The sequence below is a fragment of the Coptis chinensis genome, chromosome 7 (genome assembly GCF_015680905.1).
Source record: "Coptis chinensis isolate HL-2020 chromosome 7, ASM1568090v1, whole genome shotgun sequence".
In the NCBI taxonomy this organism is placed as follows: domain Eukaryota; kingdom Viridiplantae; phylum Streptophyta; class Magnoliopsida; order Ranunculales; family Ranunculaceae; genus Coptis; species Coptis chinensis.
The window spans coordinates 73,366,808-73,389,266 of NC_141462.1; the positions used below are offsets into that span (position 1 = coordinate 73,366,808).

Sequence of the window (22,459 nt, forward strand, 5' to 3'; positions counted from 1 at the left end):
TGAGCAATGATTGGAGAATGCAGGAGTTTCTTTGTGGCAGTCCAAGTTTCAACAGCTGAAACAGGGTGAAAGACTGCACTACTGCAGCATGCAAATTTTATCCTTGCTGAAAATTGGTAATCATAGTTGCTTTGTGATGGGCAAGTAGCTAAGTCAGGCAGTAATAATTCAAAGCAAGGATGTTACCAAAGCAATATGCCAATATGCCACTCGAAGCAGGGTCCATACGACCATATACATCATCCAGGGAGAGAAGTTTCTCCTCCCATACACAGATGCGCTAGTGACAGAAGTTCCCATTCCATCCTTTACGTCACCAGGACAACAGGCCAAACTATGTAGCTACTGAAACAATTAATAACTTCAACTTCTCATAACTCTTTTGTTTTCCAAGACATAATACCAACATCGTTAATAGTGCATAGTGCACGAGTAAGTACACAGCAGCTTAGATCCAGCTAAACATGCCTTTTTTTCTGTTGAGATACAAACCCAACTAAAATTCATTCTACAATGAAAACAAGGGACAGAATTTTTAACCTCAACTTACACAGGTCTTTCATAACTATCTAATTTATTTATCTTGCGATCTCAGGACATGTCTATCCAAACACTTGCAGTTTCTCATTGACTTGTAGATGAAACAGACCAGGATAGGGCACTTATTTTGCGAATGTAAAACGAAGCTACATACTGGACCTCACCGCCACAACAGCCTTCCCTTGGTTGGTTGGATTCAGTGGCCAATGACCACCTTCTTGTCTTCATTCTTCAGGGCGTTCAGTACCATCTGGTTGTAGTTTGCCCATGTCACCAAGATTCTGCTTCCACTGTGAGCCTGCAAAATACATAATTTCCAGTTTTAAGGTTCATATGCTCCATCTCCTTCCCTGTCTCTTGTGACTTCTTGCAGACTCAATTTCCTTGGGCACTAAGGAAGGAGACCAACTTTCTCGGCCCCATCTCATCACCACCTTAACAAGTTGCACTTCTCTTTAGTCTTTTCTTCAAGATGTATAGGTAAATACTTGAACCAGTTCCTGCCCAAATTGTTTGTCAACATGCCATAGCTAAAAGTGCATTATATTACACTTATGGGGGAAGGGAGAGTGCATTTAAAGAGGACTGCTCGTTACACACCTATAGTATTAGCCCCTTCATCTTCCCTTCCTACCATACCATCAAAACTTAATTGATTTTTTTATTCAGAACTTCTACCCTTTCTTCTTTTATTGTAGTAATTATCCTGCAACAAACAAAATATTAGAAAAAAGTACAAGTTCCAGAATTTCCTTGTAGCAACAGTTTTTGTGTACCAATTGCTACTGGAAAAGTAAGAATGCAAAAAATCTGCAGCACTTTTCAAGGACTCGCCAGCACTAGATGTCATCCAGAGACGACATTTGCAGTCTACATTCACCTTCTTCAGAAATTCGAGCATGCCAATTGGACACCCTGCAAATAGATATGTGAGCAAACATACAATTCCTATGAGTAAAATGCATCATTCTTAAACAACATCTAGTTTGATGAAACATAAGGGTAGAATCAATTAGTAATATGAGATGGAGGAGCAAACAGAAATGTCATGAGAAGTACAGGAGCAAGATGACAGCACTGACAGGTATCACATACAAGACCAGGGAAGTTGGTTGTCAAGTATAACAAGAAAATCAGGGAATTGTACACTTGTGCAGAGATGCATTCAGGTTCTCTAACTTAGATGGTTAGACCCACTGGCATAGGGAGTGAGAGTGACCTTTGCTACATCTGACACCGAATCATACATAAGATGAATATCCTATTGTATACTCAAGAGTGAGTAGCTGGCTCATAAGTCAACCCATTTTACATCCAAAATGAAATTAATCTCTGAGGTAATTATTTCCATAGCCACAAAACCCATTTCATATCTAGTCTTGTTATACAATTTTTATTTTTATTTATTTTTTGGTTTCGTGTGGTGGTGGTGGTGGGTGTGTGTGTGTGTGTGTGTGGGGGGGTTGGTTTCTATTGTAATATTAGCCCAACCTATGTACACTGTAACTCTGTTATTATAAATAGAGGATGGGTCTCTCTTTGAGACCTAACTTTTACTGTCTCTCTTTCTACATGGTATCAGAGCAAACAGGAAGAGAGAAGTAAGGAGATCAAACCCTAGTCACCACCCTTAGCCACCACCCTAGCCGCCACCCCCTTCCTTCTTCCCTCGGCTCGGTAGCGACGATATTGGGCGACACATGCCATTGAGCTGCTCATCCATCCGAAATTATCTTGTCTTTGCCTCCCACTTGTTTTCCGTAGGTTTCCGGCGTTTATCACAGTTTTCGGTAGGTTTCCAGCGTTTATCACATTTTTCCGGCAGGTTTCCGGCGATTCTAACTTTTTTTCTCACATCAAGGTACTATTCTTTGCACTATATCTCTTATCATGACGGATAACGACTCTAAAGGTACGGATGGTGTCTCCTTTGTTGAATAATTTCTCTTCTTGAAGAAAATTACTCTTTGCTTTCTTAATGGGCGGAATTTCCACTCTTGGGCTTGTTACGTTAAACTTATTTTTGGGGGCCAAAGGGAAGATGGATTGGCTTGTTCCCAACAAGATGATTTGTCCAATTAATATAGACCCTACCTACAATAGTTGGTCCATAACCAACTGTGTGATTCTAAGTTGGTTGTTCAACTCTATGGAGCCCGATATCTATGAGATGTTTACCTTTTATGAAACCGTTGATGGTTTGTGGGCTGCTCTCTCGAAATGTATGCTACTACGAACAATGAGGTTCAATTTATGAGCTCTACCGTGAGTTTGGTCGCTACACGGGGGGGCTCTTTTTCTGTCTTAGCTTACTTTGGGTACTTGAAGAAGTCGGGAGGAGCTTTCTACTTACACTTCCCTATCCAAATTCGCGATATGACACCTACTATTATGGCCGCTCTTGAGCGTGAGGAGAAACAGAGTTCATCGGTTCCTTTGGTGGTCTTCACTCGATTTTGAAGCCATTCGCGACTCAAGTTCTCAATCGCACCTCTTCCATCTCTTGGTGAGCGTATGCCATTATTGAGAAACATGAAATCGTGTTCGGATTACTTATTCTCCGGTGGTTTCGATGCACCGTCTTCACCGATCGGATGGCGTTTGTTGCTACTTACTTCGACCCGGGGTCTTACGGTGGCTTTCGTTTCTTGTTCCATTCGGGAACACTTTCGTGGGCGCTTTTGTGATCATTGCAAGGCGTGGCCACCTTATTGATAGTTGCTATCGGTTGCATCCGTGAGCTTCGTCCCAAGAGGGGGTCGAGGGGGCTTAGGAGGCGACAAGCCTCGTATTGCGGCTATTGGCCGATATTTCCGGTAGTCATCATTCGGGGGAGTTTAGGGATTAAGGGACTTTTACCCAAAGACAGTTGATTGATCGGCTTATGCATGCTATGTCTACGTGGGGGACATCTAGTACTTTTGCCATGGCTCACGCCACGGTACACCTTGCGTTCCATATTCGTTCCCGCCTCCATCCGGTTGGGTCTTTGATTCCGGGCAAATGATCATATGACCGTGAGTCTAGATTATTGTCGATAGCACACACCCTTTTCACATCATGTCCGCGCTGCGGATGGCTCATACACCACTATTACCCGTAAAGTCTTGTTCGATTATCCCCGCTATCTCTTTAGAGTCGGTCTTACATGTTCCTCACTTAGCACTTAGCCCGTTATCCGTTAGTCGTCTTGCTAAAGATTATCAATCGCTTACGTTGTTTTCTTACCCCATTCTTGTTAACTTGGAACCCGAGTGCGAGGCAGATTTTTGGCGGGGGCTATGAAAGCATCTTGACTATACTACTTTGGAGATCCCCCCTTGTCCCAGTACCTGTTCCACCAATATCGAGTTTGCATGCTAGTGTGTTGCTCCTGTGTCGGCCGTTATTTGTTTTCTCACGAGTCTTTTGAAAGTTGGCATGCTCGGTTGGGCCATGTCAACTTCAAGTATCTATGTACTTTATTTCCTGAATTAATAAAAGCATGCAAAAATACTCTTTTTCATTGTGATACTTGTTCTTTGTCTAAACATGTGCGTAATTCTTATATTCCTCGCATTTCTAGATCTCCTTGTATGTTTGATGTGATTCATACGGATGTTTGGGGCCCTTCTCCTGTGACTACCCTCTCTGGCCATAGGTACTACGTGACCTTTTATAGATGACCATACTCGGTGTACTTGGATCTATTTACTTCGCAAGAAATCTGAAGTTCTCCCTGTTTTCACTCAGTTTCTCCAACTCATTAAAACTCAGTTTAATATCGTGGTTCGCGGACTTCGGTCTGATAATGCGAAGGAGTATGTTTCCAACGAATTTGTCGCCCGTCTTAACCAATAGGGTATCCTTCAAAGAATCGACTGTCCTTATACACCGAGCAAAATGGTGTTCTTCTTGAACGCGAAAAATCGAGTCTTATGGATGTAGTTTGGTGTTTGTTGCAAGGTATGCATGTTCCTCGATCCTATCGCATTATCGCGGTTCTTACTTACCTTCAAAACCGCACACCCAGTAGAGTTCTTAATGGTAAGGCCCCTCTTCAAGTTGTATACCCCAGTCGTGTTCTGTTTCCCATTATTCCCCGGGTGTTTGGCTGTGTTTGCTATGTTCATGATAAAAGTCCTACGCGAACCAAATTGGATGATAAATCCATTCGGTGTGTCTTTCTAGGGTATTCCCCTATGTCCAAGAGGTATCGTTGTTATCATCCACCTAGTCGTCGCCTCAATCATACCTTGGATGTCACATTTGTCGAGCATAGTGCATATTTTGGTCCTTATACATCTGTGCAGGAACCTTTGTCTTCCCCAAAGGAGGCATCTTCCGCTGTTTATCCTATTCCTATCTTTAATACTCCTCTGGTGGTCCCTCCTACTAAACCTTTACAGGTGTATACTCGTCGCACTTCTCCTTACGCTTCATGCTCATGCCCCGGTACCGCCTCGGGGTAACATTCCTTCACCTTCTAGTGATCTACCTACTGTGATTGCTCCTACTGTTGACTCCCCTATGATTGCTCCTGTTGATTCTCCTGTTGTTGAGCCCCCTCGATTTCCTTCCAGGACCCGGGCATCCCCGGACAAATACGGTTTTCCCACTAACCATCCTATTAGCGGTTTGTCTCTTATCGGGGTATATCGCTTCCTATCGGACATATCGACTTGGGTTTCCTCCATTCGGATACCGCGATCGGTTCGAGGCTCTGTCGGATCCATTATTGGGTAGCCGCCATTATCCGGAGATGATGCGAGCCACCAAAGAAGCGAGAATCGGACTTGGGAAATGGTTGCTTTACCTCCCAAGACTACCATACGGTTGGATGCAAATGGGTTTTACAGATGAAGTACTTGGCGGATGGTACGGTTGAACGATATAAGGCCCGTTTGGTTGCTAAAGGGATTTACATAATGTGCACTGGACATGACTTTGGTGCGACGCTTTGCTCCGTGTAGCCAAGTTAAAATCTGTTCGACTTCTTATTTCCCTCGGGTCGCCTCTTATGATTGGCCTCTTCATCACTGATGTGAAGAATGCCTTCCTTCCGCGGAGATCCGGGCCGAGACGATTTACATGGATCCCCACCGGGCTTTTCGTGGTGAGGGGAGTATGCTAGGAAAGTTTGTCGACTCAGTAAGAAGTCCTTATATGGGCTTAAGCGGTCACCACGAGCCCGGGTCGATGGGTCAAGGTTGTGCTTCTGATATGAATTTACCGTGCCACTTCGGACCATACATTGTTTGTTCGGCGGAACTCGGGGCCGCACTTATCCGCTTGTATATGTGGGCGACATTATTATTACGAGACGATCATCGATCGCATTGTACAAATTAAGGAATCCGCGGGAAGTCTTTTGAGGTTAAAACTTGGGTCCTCTACGTTACTTTCTTGGCATTGAGATTGCCGTAGTCCCAGGGAATCTCTTTATCTCAACGAAAGTATGTTCTAGATCTTCCGACCGATAGGGGATCTTTGGGTTGTCGACCGGTTTCTACTCTATGGTGCCTAACGGCCGGTTAGTTGTAGGCGATGGACCATTATTGTCGGATCCATCACCTTTTATCGGTACTTTGTTGGGCGCCTTATTTATCTAGTTAATACTAGACCGGACATTGCCTATCTTTGTGAGCGAGTTAGTCGGTTCATGCATGATCCACGTCAATCTCATATGGATGCGATGGAGCATATTACGAGCATACAAAAGTCTTGCCCCGCTTTAGGTCTCTTCTATGCACCGGCCACAGGGGTCCCTTAGAATCTTACAATCGATTCGATTATGGAGGTTCTATTGACGATCGTTCCACTACATGTTACTTTTTCGTGGGAATCAACTTATCTCATGGAAAAGCCGGAAGCGATCTGTTGTCTCCGGATCATCTGGAAGGCGATATCGTATCGCAGCTTTGCTTCGGCACTTGTGAGATTATGTGGTTGCGATCTATTTTGGGAGAGCTTGGTTTTGCCTGATCACGGATCATCCGTCTTTCATTTGTGACAATCAAGCCGCCATCCATTTAACCGGTTCAGATCTACATGGCGGACTAAGCACATAGAGATTGATGTGCATTTTCTGCGAGAGAAAGTTCGTGCTGGGATTGTCTCCCCGTCCTTTGTTAGGACTAAGGCACAGATTGCTGATACTCTTACCAAACTAGTGGGACCTGCTGATCTTCGCTCTTCCATTGGCAAGCTAGGTCTATTGGATATCTTCGCACCAGCTTGAGGGGGAGTATTGTAATATTAGTCCTATTGGGCCTATACTTGGGCCCAACCTATGTACACTGTAACTCTGTTATTATAAATAGAGGATGGGTCTCCCTTTGAGACCTAACTTTTACTGTCTCTCTTTCTACAGTTTCCATAGCCACAAAACCCATTTCATATCTAGTCTTGTTATACAATTTTTATTTTTATTTATTTTTTGGTTTCGTGTGGTGGTGGGTGTGTTGGGTGGGTGGGGGGGAGGAGAACTCTTGCCACCTTAATATCTTATTAGGACTTTCATGACCCAAAAAAGAAATGTTATTAATGACAAACATATAATCTCGAGAAAAATAAACTTTTACAGCATGTAATAAAGAGTTGGTGACAATGATTCCTTGGTACGTACTTTTCCGGATTGCCCCGTCAAAAATCTTGGCTCCAACATTAGTAAGCCCTGACATTACAACTATCATGATGAGGATCTGAATGTTCTAGATTATGCATCAAATGGGTCCCTATCAGGTTACCATAGGATATTCAACCTGCAGGCGTCGAATTGTTATATGAAATCCGACAGGTCGATGATCCCTGAAAAATCCAAAACATGAATTCACTCTATCACCATTCATGTTCCGAAACATCTAGAGAGGGACTTCAGATTCCCCTAGTAAACCAATCGGAAATATATAAGGTCTTACATAAGAGACACTCTTTTATATAACTAGCAGTAGAAGGCTGTCCTCAAACGTAAGCTAAGGAGATGTTTGAATTCCTTTTAGCCAGCTTCAATTATGATCAGGCTAGTTAACACTAACATAAAAAGATTACACAATGCTTCTAATGGATGAACTTGATTGCTCAATTGTTCATTTTTCAATTCTTTTTAATTTGTGTGGCATTATGCATGAATTAGTTTAACAACACCTTCATAGTACGAAATTATGTTGATCAGGGACACATACGTTTATTGAGTATTAAAGTAACATCTCCATAAGAGACGGAGAGAGAGTAAAGATAATTACCTTTCTAAACTCACAAGAAAGTAAAACCTCAGTGTGAGAGGATAGATCGTTATAACCAACCGTTCCTGTAAAACAAAAGCAATAAAAGGGTGTACTGAATTAATCAGAGAGAAAAACTAAATCAAATATCATCAACTTAATAACAGAGTTAATAAGCATAACATTACTTGGCAACTATCTTGCAGCAGTGTTAGCCGACGATTATTAAGAAATATATACCACTAGAACTATGATAGATGTATGAATCGTTCTTCATCATGATGAATCTGTCAATTTGAGTTTTCAAACCAGGTTGGAAAGTGTTTATACGGATTACTGGTCCATGGGAAAGCAGTCTGAACTAGCTTAGTCCAGTAATTCCATATGGCATTTGAAGCAAGAACCTACATGGTGCGATGGAAGGAGTATTTCAGGAACAGGCATGAACTATGGTTGTAGAATTCAATAATAACATTGCGTCTTACACTATGAGTGCCTTAAAGACGTACTCTTGTGAAGGGGATCATTCCTTAAAACTAGATCAATTACCTAGATACTTGGGAATCTTGGGATGATACTAAAGAGAGGTCTGGTCGAGGAGGGACAAATAAAGGAGGGAGATATAAACATAAAAGTCCCAACATTTTGGCTGTTTCAAACAGCATAAGTTGAAGATAAAAAAATTATAAATTGGAGCCATTTAATTCCTTAGAACTAACCTGTTGCATGTCATCAAACCAAGGCTGACAATCACTCCTTATAGTCAGGTTCAGTGCGTTAATTGATTATCGTGTGCTAGTTACAGGATGACTGTGTCCACGTCACCACTAAACATGACGTACCCATTCGTAAAAACAATGAGACCCATAAATAAACACCACACATTTATAATTTGATCATATTACAAATTATAAGAAAGCAAACACCACACCACATTAATTAATGTTTCTCCAAAAGGTTCTTCAAGGGGATTAATGGGGTGAGAAAGGGAATCCCCTTATCTGAAACATGTAGAAGGTTCCTTCTCTGTTCATCCACAGTGCTGCTATCAATTAGTTAGTAAATTGCATGGAGTGAGTATATATGACTAAGAGCAAGGGTCAGCTAAGGTAATTGACTTCGGAGGAACATTCTACAAAACTCTTTGGATTGACAGGGTAGGCAGACACTTAATGGCGAGGAGCTTATTTTGGTCTACAGATATCCTACCTGGTTGCTCTTGGGTGCAGAAAGAGATACTAAGCACAAGGGAAATGGCCAAGGGCTTCACAACACATATTGTTGGAGATGGAAGGGAAACAAACTTTTTGCATGACAGATGGGATGAAGGGGTATTCTAGACGAGAAAGTCTTTAGTGAAGAGATGGTATCAATGGAGCTGCCTTTGAACGAAGAACCCTCAAGTAATGGCGATGTTTGAACAGGTGAAAAAAAAAACTAATATTACCAATTTGGAAGAGGATGATGCAGTTGTATAGACTCCTCACCCTAATAAAGAGTTGGTCCTCAAATTTAGCTTATGCTGTAAGGCAGACCAGAATTCCAGAAATGAGAAGAAAGGGTGGACTAAGTTAATGTGGAGCAAATAACAAAGTCAGAGGTACTCTTTCGTTAGTTGGCTCACTGTTCATGTTGATGAAATGGGTTATAATTTCTCCATACACACGTCAGATAAACATCATAGAGACTAGTGCACTACTAACTAACTTTTGGACACTGCGAGAGACAGATCAGTACGTAAAAGATAAGTCTCACTGGCTCACTTGGATCTCTCCTTTCCATTGATATGCAACAGATTTATGTGCACACACACATCAAATCTAGTGGTTGTTGCACATAACTAAAGGACGTTATTCTAATACGTGTATGGTAATCTGTAACCCTCTCCCAAGAATATTGAATATCCTTGAGGATGCTAGTGGGACTTTGTACAACAGAACATAATTTCCAAAAAATAATAATAAGTGATAGGGGTTCATGTAACCCACATTGCTTCATGCAAAAAAAAAACTTACAAAAATTACATGCAATATAAATATCCCGCGTCTGATTAGCTAGTTGGTGAGGCAATAGCTTACTGCGAAAACCTTTGGAACCACTTGATTAAGAAAGTATGTGAGTCCTGAGCTGCAAATTTGTAAAGCATGAAAACAATAATAAATAAAATTGCATATGGGACATGCATAACATATTGTCAAGTGCAAGTGAAAGTGAAAGTGAAAGGTTGAACCCACCTGTCCTTAAGTTCCCAGTTAAAAAATAGTCAGCAGTGGTGTTTGAGTAGGAAAACCACCCTGCAGGATATTCTAAGAAATTAAAAAAATCCTATATGCCACTACAAAACCAAAAAAGCAAATGCCAAAAGAATTGTTAAAACCAAAAGACCGCATACTTTGCTTGATATATATGTACATATTCTTCTCCAGAGACAGATCATATAGTCTTTCTCAGATATGCTATTTTGAAGGTCAGTTATTCAGTTTATACTTTTTTGATAATAAAGTGTAATAAGAAAATAGAAAAAAGTCAAAAAACAATTATACCGAGATCACACCCATCTCCACCATTTACATCCATACATAGAGAGTCTATTCAATCTACCCGATTTCGAATTTAGATGCTCACAAAGTAGGAATTCGATCTAATTTCTAATATGAACACTCTTCTATCCCTAAAAGATGATCATTGATCAACTTAGATCCAGAATTTCCAGTATTATTCTTAAAATATTCTGGTAAATTCTCAGTTCTGACTACGCACTGACCTGAATAACTCTAATTTTAAGTAATAACAAGTGAACAAGATTTAGACACAATATCCACAAAATTACAATTGCCATTCATTTCGTCTGAAACGGGTGATGTGAGTTGGTGGTATATACTCTGATGATAACTTCAAATATATCAAGGGGTTGAGATAGGTACCCCTATAAATTGTGATGGTGATGGAGGTTTTTGGTTGCTTACTACTTAAGAAATATGTCGTATGTTAATCCAAAAGTGTCCCTTTCCACTACTGAGTAGTGACTCATCTCTGCTTTGCTTTGCAGATGATTAAATGGTGAATTCACTGCTATCTTGGGAATACCTATTGTCGAGCCTTCGGGTCTGCCTCTGTTAGCTACTAGAATATTTCTTGTTCATTGCCAACCTCTTATAGAAAATGTATCTGCTAAAATACAGGTATGAAATTCCAAGTTTCTACCCTATGCAGGTAGAGTACACTTAATAAACTCTGTGCTCAAAACTAGGAGTATTTATTGGCAAGGACTCATACCATTGAGAACATATAAGAAAAGTGTATTAGAAAACAGATGCTAATCAAATGGTCCACCAAGCTATAACAAACCAAATAGTGTTGGCATTTTTGTTGAAATGTAGAATCCTAAAAGATAATATTGTTTCTGTGCATACATAAATAAACATTTTTTTTTTCAGAAAGAAAGGCATTAAAAGACAAATACATTCATATTAGCTTGCACCTACAGTATTACTGGTAAAGACAAACCTGAAGGGGATCTCGCCACACCAGGTACGCCACTTGAATATCCAACTACCCGACACTCCTATATCAGAAATAGAGCATGTACAAGCTCAGGTACAGATAGGTACTATATGCAGAATACCAAGCAAGCCAGTATAAGATGAATATGACTTAAACAATAAGTCAAACATGTTGCTCTCATGCTTAATAAGCAGCACAAGAGTTCATTAACAGTCCAACACACAAACTTACTTATAACAACACAGTAAAACTTGGAGAAACAAAGGGGCATAAAACCTGGAGATTCTATTATGACAGAAAATGCAAGAAGTACTATTCTAGAACTGAGACAACCATCCAAGCTAAATCCTTTTTGTTTGGGAAATTGGTACCAACTGAGATCACTGTAAGAACTTCCTCAGGTAGCGCCATATGCAGATAAATAAACCTGCTGCAGACCGTGGGTGTCGTGGAAAACTCACATCGGTCGCACTAAAAGAGTGTTCTTAATTGTCTGCTAAGGCAACGTCATGAATTCCATCTTGTCAGCTCAATTTAGTTCCAGTTACTTAACACTTAGAAAAGGACTACACAATGTTCTGTAATGCATGAAAATGATTGCTCCATTTTATATTGATTAATTCTTATTGTGTGATAATAGGAATAAATTCATTTAGCAATGCCTCGTTAGTAGGAAATATTGTTGAAAACACAGACACAGGTGTTTATTTAGCTGTAAAGTAACATCTTTTGAGAGACAAAGCTGAAACACAACAAAGATAGTTTCGTTTCAAACCTCACAAGAAAGAAGAACTCCAGTGTCAGAGGATAGATCATTATAACTAATCGTACCTACAAAAAAAATTAATTAATTTATCGGAGAGAAAAACTGAAATATCATCAACTCAATAACAGAAGGGGGAAAAAAGCATATTATTACTTAAACAAAGATGTGTAAATAGTTCTTCCTCAGAACAAATCTGTGATTTTGAGTTTTGCAATCAGGTTGAAAAGTGTTTATGTATATTACTGGTCCATGAAAGCAGGAAGACACATATGTGAAAATTCACAATCAATACCAAAACTAGACCCGTTTATATCCTTCTAACCAACATTGTGAATCATTCAAAACAACATCATCTCTTCCTTGGTTTAGAAAAAAGCCACATTCATTTTTTTTATGGAAAAAACTTAAAGTACCCAACTCGTCAACCACGCCATCACAATTTCATCTTTAGTTTATTTTCAGTTTATTTTTATTCTATTTTTATTTTTTGACAAATAACCCATCCATGTTCACTAAATTCACAATTTATCAAGACCACTTTTTCCAACATGCAAAATCTTCATTAGACCAAAGTCACCAAACTAAAGATCTTGTAACTGCAAAGTTAGTATAATTGAACTACAAATCAAAAGTGTAAAGTGCATAACAATCTCTTCTTGTATAAACACAACAACCTTAGAAAAAGTTTGCATGATAAAAATATGATGAGCAGTAGAAATAAATAGTGGGGCAGAACCAACAAATAATACACTCTAATTAAGTTCACATGCTATGGTTGAAAACTAAGCTACACTCTAATTAAGTTCAGCTTCAACAATACTTACTGTTAGAAGATGGGCTTCTTCTAAAGGAATCATTCGACATTGACAAAGAAGAAGAAGAATGAAGTGGTTCGATCACGAATGTTGAGTTGATATAGGAGGAAGTGGAATGATGATTATGTTGGACTTTAGTTGTTGGATAAGGTCTTTTGTTGTTTTGCTGTCTTGTAGCGACAAACACAGAATCTAGGCTAGGATTGAGCTGATCATTACCAATCTGGTGGCCCACCCATGTGAAACTATAATGCAAACTGATATTTGATAGGTACTAAACGTCAAGCCCACTGACAAAACTCAGAAGTCTAAAATGACCTCGTAAATCAAACTCCTATGAAATGAAGTTCTCATCGCAGAGAATTGTTCTGCTATCCTGAGATCAGTTGGCACTAACTCCGCAATCAGTGCATTAGTCATCCATTTCTTAAATTCCATTTTCATAGGCTTTAGCATACATGAAAGTAACCCAGTCATAAACCGGTAAAACTTGAAACGGGGTTGTTGCGTCTGCTTTCTTTCACAAGCAAGCGTAGTAAACATATAAAGCATAACAAAACAACCTTTTTAAGGGCCTAGAAAGATAAGTTCCTATCCAGCAAACCCAACCAGTCTCAATCTAAAAGCAAATAATCTCTTTCGTAGAGAGCAATAAGCCCAGATAATATGCACAACTCAATAAATGATAGGGCTCCCATTATCATAAGCAAACTGTAATCATTTAATACCTTTGGAGACCACGATCAAACCTAAATCCACAGTCAAGTCCACGGTCAAACCAAAGCCACTATCAAAATCAAGGCCACGGTCCAACATCCGTCCTTACGGACACTCGTAAGCTTGATAGCCCCTCCCACACAGTTGTGGCAGATGACAATGCCGCAACAATCACGACTGATGTGCCCTGGCTAACCACAACTACAACAAAGGATATGAAGGGACCAGCAGCTGTTTTTGATGCAATGCTAGACTTGGGCCATTGTTGTGCCATATGGATATGGATACAGGTTCATTAGGGCATGTGCATAAGATGGCCAGCTTTCCTACAGCTGTTGCACGCTTTCTCATTGGTGCACTTAACAGCAGTGTGACCTGGCTAACAGCAGTTGTTGCAGAGTCTTGAATTGTGGAGTGGCAGACCGAGCTCAGCCCTATCTTGCCACCTATAGGTTCATTTTTGCATTGGCTTGCAATGTGCCCAGATTCCTAACATATCCAACACATAGTTTTTGCATTGCACTCAGCAGCTATGTGCCTGCCAAGAAAATTTACAATTGTTAGGAACACTAAAAGATGTTACAGTCCTCAAAGATTCAACAATGATAGATTATAGAATACAGGTTTATAAATACGTATTACATAATGATTCTGAAATTGGTGAGAAGTAACAACGCCGCATAACCCAAACCAGCCCCAGGAGCTGAACTAACCATCACAATGTTATTTCTTCTCTACTAGTGGAAGCAAAGATGGCCCTCAAAACAAAACAACTTAATACTGCCCATGGTAAAGAACTTATTGTTGTATAAAAGTTTATAGTTGGACAAATACGAATAATTTTTGAAAATCCAGAGGAAGTTCAACTCACCCAGGAAGCAACATTTGGACAGTCTCAAGCATAATGTTTAGGTCACTTGCAGTTCTTGCAAAAGCAGTCTTACTTGGAAAACAAGTAGCAAGGATAAAGAAAATTACATTTTAATCTTCCAAACCAAGAATGCAGCAATCAAACCCTATATAGAGAAGCTCAACAAAGAGGTAAAGATGATACAGTCAACACTCATTAGTACTGCAGAAGCCCCAAGGACTTTCTATAGATGCAAAACTGACTTGGACTAGGTGAACTAATTTGTCCTTAGCAAGGACACTGCTCCAATATGACATATATGCGGCTCCTACAACATACTCTGCAGTCAGTGGAAATAGTAAAAAATTCATAAAAATGTGCAGTCCTAAATTCCTAACCAACACTAAGGACTTTCTTTCTTTTTCTCTTTTTTTTTTTACAAGTGTATTTTATTGAAATATGTTAAGACTAGACAGTACAAAAATGTTATACAGTGAGTGACAGCCTCACCTATAACAACACAACATAACAAGAAACAGTGCAGCCTCAAGAAAGGGCACAAGAACTAGTTAATCCCTCGTTATAAGAATCTCCCAATGGAGTACCAAATCCCTAAACCTATAATCCTTTCTCTCTGAATAGATGGCGAACCAATACCAAAGGAATGATTTCACCTCCAAGACATCCCGAACAGGTAGAATTTCCTTATGACGAAAAATCCAATCATTCATTAATCTCTACAACACCCAAATAGTCGCACACGCAACAAGTCTCCACAACATTCCACTGAACGTATCACCATTCTTTTTTGGTCACCTTATATGCCATTGTTCGACAGCATCAACCTGTGCAAGTCTTGGAAAGAGAGGGTCCCACAGGTCACATTTGAATGGACATACTTCCAAAGCAAAAATGCAGTGACGAGTTAAATGGGCTAAGGTCTCCTCGAGATAACCACACATAGAGCAAGTTGGCAAAACGTACATCACTCTATGAATAAGAACATCTGCTGTGAGAGTGCCCCCAAGCAACACTGACCAGAAGAAGCTTACATTGAGAGAAATTGGGACTTTCCAAAAGAGCTTTGCGGGAAACTCTTGCACAGCATAATGTTCATCTCTGTTGTGCACCACCAGAGACCTGTAAAATGTTTTAACTGAAAATAAACCGTCCTTGGTAAATTTCTATCACCAAGTATCTTTGTGATCCGTAAGCGATACGCTAAGGAGGAGATTGGACAGACTGGAATATTGTTGTATCTCCCAGTCATTACATGCCCTCTGAATTTGCAAGTTCCAGGACAAGTGGACAACCCATTCTGATCTCTACTAACTAGTTCACAGACCTGGGCATATCTCATTGTTGTAGCTCGATATACAAGAGGAAATTGATCACATAGAGGCATATCCCCTAACCAAGTGTCTAACCAGAACCATATAGAGGCACCATTACCAAGCTGGAGAGCAATAACCCTCCTTGAGATTCGAGACAACTGCAGAAATGCCTTTCTAAAGACTAACTCCATGCGCTTGAACAACCTGATTCAGCCACCAACCATACTCGGCAGTACCGTACTTTGAGTCAATCACCCTCCTCCACAAAGCATCTTCCTCATGGTCATATCTCCATAACCAACAATCTAGGATAGCCTTGTTCATGGTCATGTTCAAGGTGACCAACTCTAGTATAGCCAAACCACTTTCGTCCTTTGGTTTGCACACCCTTTCCCAACCAACAAGATGATACTTCCTTTTCTCGTTTGTTCAACCCAGGGCCGAAAATATCGACCGATATCGGTAATATATAACGGTTTTTAAGGTATCCGATATGGATATATATCGGATGGATATATTGACACAACTTGGATCCGATATAGATCGTCGACTTTGTTGACTTTGACTAATCTTTGACTGATATGTCCTATTATATCAGTAAATATCAGTGATATTTTCTGATATATCGACATACAAACAAGATTTTGATCAATCAACAAAAGGATATATATTCACTGATATATCGATATATCGTCCGATAGCAAAATATTAGGCCTTGGTTCAAACCTATAGGATGTTCCTTAATTTCTGCTCAATCCTCTGAGCGACGCTAATCGGGATGGTTAGGAGAGACATGTAGTAAATAGGTGGGTTGGTCAAGACACTTTGGGTGTGAATTAGCCTAGCACCTTTCAAGGGAAGTTTCCTCCTCCAACCTCGTTTCGACTGTTTCAATCACTGGATCTCAGACTTTCTTATTCTTGTAGGAAGATTCGAGCGGTAAACCCAAGTGCCTTCAAGGTAACTTTTCAATCACACATCCCATAACTTGTGCCAAAGAAGTCATATTCTCAACCATGCCGACTTCGAAGATGGAGGTCTTAGACATGTTGGCTTTGAGCCCTAAACATGCCTTGAAAATAAGGAGCAATGACTTGATCACCATCATATGTGAAATAGATGGATCCAAAACAAATATTGTATCATTGGGCAAACTACAGAATTACGACTTCAGACCCGCTTGGAGAAGGTCTAAATCTCCTAACGAACTCCAAATCCATTACCTTGGACACCATCCTAGTTAAGGCTTCCATAATAAATGTTGAACAAAAATGGAAAAATGGGGTCTCCTTGCCTTAAACCGTGTTCGCTCCTGAAGAAACCCACAGGTGAACCGCCAACCATATGATAGAGAAAGGCGCTCTGGTGATACTGATAGTATCATCGGGCAAACTACAGAATTGGACTTCTGACCCGCTTGGAGAAGGTCTAAATCCTCTTACGAACTCCAAATCCATCACCTTGGACACCATCCTAGTTAAGGCTTCTGTAATAATGTTGAACTAAAAAGGACAAATGGGGTATCCTTGCCTTAAACCGTGTTCGCTCCTGAAGAAACCCACAGGCGAACTGTTGACCATATGACAAAGGAAGATGCTCTGGTAATACAGGTGGTAATCCAAACTCTAAATTTCTTACCAAATACCATCCTTTTGAGCAAGTAGTCCAAAAAAACCAATTAACATGATTGTAAGCCTTTGTAATATCAACTGTACATAGCATACCATTTTGCTTCAACTTTAACCAGTATCCAAACATTTATTGGTGATAAGCAGACCATCTAAAATCTGCCTCCGTCTTACAAAAGCACTTTCATGGCAAGATACACTTGACGGTATGACAGCTCGTAGCCTAGACACCAGAACCTTTGTGATTACCTTATAAATACCTCCCACCAACCTAATAGGTCTGTAATCTTTGAGTGGAACAGCACCGGCATTTTTGGGTATCAGTGTATCAAAGGTGGAGTTACTTCTATAATCCAAGGAAGCCGAAGCATAGAAATGTAGATGGTCAAACTAACTTGGACTAGGTGAAGATGAACATGCTTAGCAAGTACAATACTCTACTTTCTCTTTTGCAGATGCATCTATCACTGGAACAATGACACCAAAGGATTGATTTTCCTTTGGTGTAAGCGGTGGAAGGAGTTCAAGGAGATACTCTTCTGGTCCTTTGCATTTTCTTGGGAGGCTATCATCCGAGATGTTTAATTCACTGTTGTATAGGGTGTTACTAGAGCCTCCATTTCTTACTGCTTGACCAAGATAATAACTAAAAACCTATGAAATGCAGAGTCCAGATTTAGGTCACATAATCATGTAATTGGCTTTTAGGGCAATAATGGACAGAACAGAATAATACTGAACAAAGGATGAAGGACTCCTCCCCTTGACATTCTTCTCTTTCTTTCTATGCCAAACATGAAACGACAGCTAACACAAAATCCAAGTTATTAACTGGACTACGTCTGAATAAAGGCATGCATCCTCCTCTGTCAAGAGACTGTGATGTGATCTAATCGACAGAATAGATAAAACCCTAAATTACAAATAAGGAAACCAGGGATAAAACCCTAAAAGCCTCAGCGTTAACACTTTTCATTAATCTGAAAACAACCTACCTCTAATCTATTACAATCCCTTTTTTTATAACCTAAGGTTTGCATGACAACAAAGCAAACCAATGGACTGACATGTGGACCAACTACTAAAATAAATAAAAGCATTAACAAATAATAAACTAATGTCATCACATTTTTGCATCAGACTGTTTAGTTTCAACTCTTGAAGTATATTGGCTTCTGGGACTTTCTAAACTTCTATCCCAACTACAGGATAAGAATATAAAAGCTAACTTTTTAAGCCTGGATAAGCTATATATACGGAGACCCTAAAATCGCACGAGTTATTACAACCTCAATTTCTGCTTGATCAAAAAAAAAAAAAATCCAAAACACTTAATTTATAGTCGAAGAGTGACTATCCATAAAAGAAAAAAGTATGCAAAAAACTTACTGTCAAGTTTATTCAGATGAAAATTAAGAAAACTATGGAAAGTCCCGCAAAAGTAATCATCGCCACTCATATAGATAAATGTATCACGTATGGAGAAAGGAAGCCCTGGCGCTATTTCCAACACTTTATCACTTATCAGGTATCCCTTCTGCATGAAGTCTGTTAATTCATTAAACAATCCCCCAATCATCAAATGCATATCCCCCTCCCCTCGTTTTTTCCCCAACACACCAAATTGTGCATGAGATGAATGCTACTTGTATAATCCAGTTGAGTAGCAGGCCCATAACCCATTTTACATCCCAAATAGATTGACTCTTTGAGGTTATTATTTCCAGGACTTCTTTCAAAACACATTTCATATGTTGTCTTGTTATACACTTTTTACCTTTTCCTCTTCATTTTTCTTTATTTTTCATTTCTTGGGAAACTACTTCTTCCATCTTATTAGGACCCTCATTACCCAAAAATGAAAATGTTATTTAATCTCGGGAAAAGAATCATTATTACAGTATGTAATGAAGCGTGCGTAAAATCAATTGCGTCATACTCATACTTACTTTGCCAGTTTGCACCCTCAGGCGAAAAATCATGTGTCGCCACTGGTTAGCCCTGACGTTAAAAATCATGATTAGGAACTGAATATTCTAGATTATGCACTAAAAGGGTCCTTCTCAGTTTACTGCAGTATATTTGGCTTGCAACTGTATAATTGCTATGTGTAACCCAACAAGTTCATGCTCCCTAAAATTGTGTAACATGACTTCAGTAACTTCACCAATCACCAGTCACCATCCATGCTCTCAAACATCCAACGAATACAAAAAATTCTTGCCTACGCATTTCAGATTCCCCTAGTAAACCAACCGGAAGGAAGGATTTAAGTTCCTACATGGGAAATTCACAACAGACCATGGGATTCCTAGGACACGGTTTTTAAAGGGTCTATGACCACACCACAACAGCTAAGGTACATTCAGCAATATCAAACAGTTCCCCGCATATGGGCATTTTAATCTGGGTAGTTATTAATGAAACTTCATCATCTGGCAAGCTGAACTAGTTTACTCAAGTAATTATATATTTCTACATGGTGCTTGACGCAGTAGTCCACATGGTGCAGTGGAAGGAGTATGTTCCCGGAACATGAATAATTTGATTGTAGAACTCCAGACCATTGCCTCCTATACTATGAGCCTTAGTGACGTACTCTTACAAGGGAGATATATCAGTTCAATCTTTGAGGAAGAAAGAAAAGAGGAGCAGAGGTGTCAAGTGAGAAGGGATAACAATTGGAAAAGATATGGATAAAAGCACCAACATTTTCGCTATTTCAAACGGTATATAACTTGAGCATGAATAAAACTCTACAAATTCCAACCTTTTACTTCAGTAGAAATTACCTGTTCTGTATCATCAAACCAAGGCTGCCAATCACTTCTTGTAGTCAGGTTCAGTGCACCGATTAAATATCTTGAGCTAGTCGCTGGAATGTTAATGACTGCATCTCTGCATCCATATCGCTAAACATGACACACCATTCCAAAAAGTCATGAGATCCATAAAGGCATAATACAACCAATTTACAAAAATGAAAAATAAAATCAACCACCACACACATCTTCTATATAATTATACTAAAAAGAAATGACGTATATAATCTATATAACAAATCCACAAGTTATTTGGCATGGTTTCAACCCTCAACAGATTCATCTCACGTGCACTTGACAAGTGCAGACCATTCTTGCAAATACTCAAGAAAGGCGCAACATTCACATGGACAGACGAATGCCACAAAGCTTTTAACGACCTAAAAGCTTACCTATCAACTCAGCCCATCCTGTCCAAACCAAATGAATGAGAGACACTGGGATTTACCTTGCAACTACCGACTTTGCCATCAGCTCGGTCCTCTTTCAAGAAAGTGAGGGAATAAAAAAGTCAGTCTACTTCACCAGCAAGACATTGGCAGAAGCAGAAAAGTATTACTCTGCAATAGAGAAAACAATGTTGTCTTTGTTGTACTCCGCTCGAAAGTTTTGACCTTACTTCCAAGCTCATAGCATCAAAGTCATAACAAATGTACCTATTAAGCAGGTCCTAAGTTCCAACAACAAAACAGCCCGCATGACCAAATGGGCTGAAGAACTCGGAGAACATCACATCGAATTTGTTCCCAGAACGTCTCACAAAGGTCTGGTCGTTGCTGATTTCCTTATTGACTTCCCTGTCGAAGATGTCAACTGGGAACCCGAGCCCATTACTTCACTACATCAGCCAACCACCCCATACATATGGCACCTCTACGTAGATGGTGCTTGCAACAACAACGGTAGTGGAGTGGGGGCTGTGTTAACTTCACCAGAAGGAACCTAGCTACAAAAGTCAATCAAGATTGATTTTGCAACATCTAACAACAAAGCGGAATATGAAGCATTGATCACAGGCCTCCGCATGGCACAACAACTACAAGTCCAAAAGCTCAAAGCTCATAGTGACTCATAACTGATCGTCAAGCAGATCACCAAAGAGTATGTCACAAATTGAGCAAACCTTGCCAAGTACACTTAGGTCGTCAATGACCTCATCAGCTCATTTAAAACATTCTCCTTGGAGCACATTCCTCGGGAGGATACAGACATGCAGACAGCTTGGCTTTCTTAGCCTCGAAAATACAAGAGGCATGCCCCAGTACAGTCTACATTGACATCCTGGATAGGCCAGCCTACCAGCAAAAAAATGTCAACAGCCTCACAGACTTCCAGCCCTCATCCAAAGAAGAGATCACTCAATCTTTGATAGGCCCATTTATGAAATTTATCTTCCATGGGGAGCTTCCAGCAGAGGCAAAGAGTGCTTGTGCCATACAATTTCGAGCTCCCAGATACACCGTGATCAATGGACGATTGTTTTGTAAATCCGCAGGAGGACCTCACCTAAGATGCATAACTCCACATAAAGGCCAGCTCATCTTTGACGAAATTCACAAAGGTAAGTGTGGCAACCATGTAGGAGCAAGATCGCTGGTTCCTAAAGTAATCGCCCAAGGGTATTATTGGCTAGGTATGCACATCGAGGCAAAGAGGTATGTTCTCAAATGCCACCAATGTCAAACATTTTGCCACAACCACCTAAGTCCAGAACGGGAGTTGATCAACATAGCCAGCCCATGGCTTTTCCATATGTGGGGGCTAGACATCATGGGACCATTCATCCCGCAAAAGAAAAAAATGACTCAAATACGTCCTAGCAGCCACAGATTACTTCATCAAATAGGTTGAAGCAATCTCACTTGTCCAAGTCAAGGAGGTCCATGTCATCAACTTTATATGGACCAATATCATCAAAAGATTTGGTCTACCCCACACCCTGGTCATGGACAATGAAACCCAATTTCCTAGCACACAAGTCAAGGCATTCCTACAAAAGTGGCGCATCACTCAAGCATTTTATACACCTAGATATGCATAAAGCAATGGCCAAGCAGAGGCCACAAACAAATCAATCAAGGAAAATCTCCAAAAGAAGTTGGAAAGCAAGAAAAGCCAATGGCCAGAACAACTCGAGAACATTTTGTGGGCATACAGAATAACAGCAGAGCTAGTACCAACGAGTCTCCTTTCACACTTTGCTTCAGAACAGAAGCACTCATACCATCAGAACTTACAATCACAACCACACGATCTGACATTGTCGAATCAGGGGAAAATG

General features: G+C 40.1%; 1 protein-coding gene across 41 annotated transcripts; it reads right to left on the bottom strand.

Annotated features, from left to right (window-relative positions):
* Positions 1-339: 339 nt before the first annotated feature.
* On the bottom strand, positions 340-20,771 carry LOC147488775 (serine carboxypeptidase 1-like). Of its 41 annotated transcripts, none has more exons than XM_086571496.1 (12): positions 20,149-20,555; positions 13,556-14,082; positions 12,022-12,077; positions 11,250-11,307; positions 9,977-10,036; positions 9,821-9,869; positions 7,931-8,146; positions 7,764-7,828; positions 7,148-7,195; positions 1,421-1,455; positions 1,141-1,246; positions 340-1,040 (listed from the first exon to the last, which is right to left on the bottom strand). In XM_086571496.1, the coding sequence occupies exons 2-7, from the start codon at positions 13,641-13,643 to the stop codon at positions 8,104-8,106; spliced, it is 354 nt and encodes a 117-aa protein (XP_086427622.1). In that variant the 5' UTR covers positions 13,644-14,082; positions 20,149-20,555; the 3' UTR covers positions 340-1,040; positions 1,141-1,246; positions 1,421-1,455; positions 7,148-7,195; positions 7,764-7,828; positions 7,931-8,103. The 41 variants fall into 41 exon arrangements, 36 of the variants coding, with proteins under 36 accessions (XP_086427622.1, XP_086427620.1, XP_086427631.1 ...); XM_086571494.1 differs by having other exon boundaries at positions 7,148-7,329; XM_086571505.1 differs by adding an exon at positions 8,462-8,569 and having other exon boundaries at positions 1,141-1,455; positions 7,148-7,329; positions 9,758-9,869; positions 20,149-20,552.
* Between the last annotated feature and the right edge of the window lie 1,688 nt (positions 20,772-22,459).

What these genes read in the sequence shown, in the direction of transcription:
- LOC147488775 (XM_086571484.1), bottom strand. Translation starts at nt 13,643, where the DNA reads ATGTTGGACCGTGGCCTTGATTTTGATAGTGGCTTTGGTTTGACCGTG. An exon ending in TTTGATCGTGGTCTCCAAAG is followed by an intron (nt 11,308 to 13,555) that starts GTATTAAATGAT and finishes TTTCTGATATAG; the next exon opens with GAGTGTCGGGTAGTTGGATA. An exon ending in TAACAATTCGACGCCTGCAG is followed by an intron (nt 7,196 to 7,283) that starts GTTGAATATCCT and finishes TTGTAATGTCAG; the next exon opens with GGCTTACTAATGTTGGAGCC.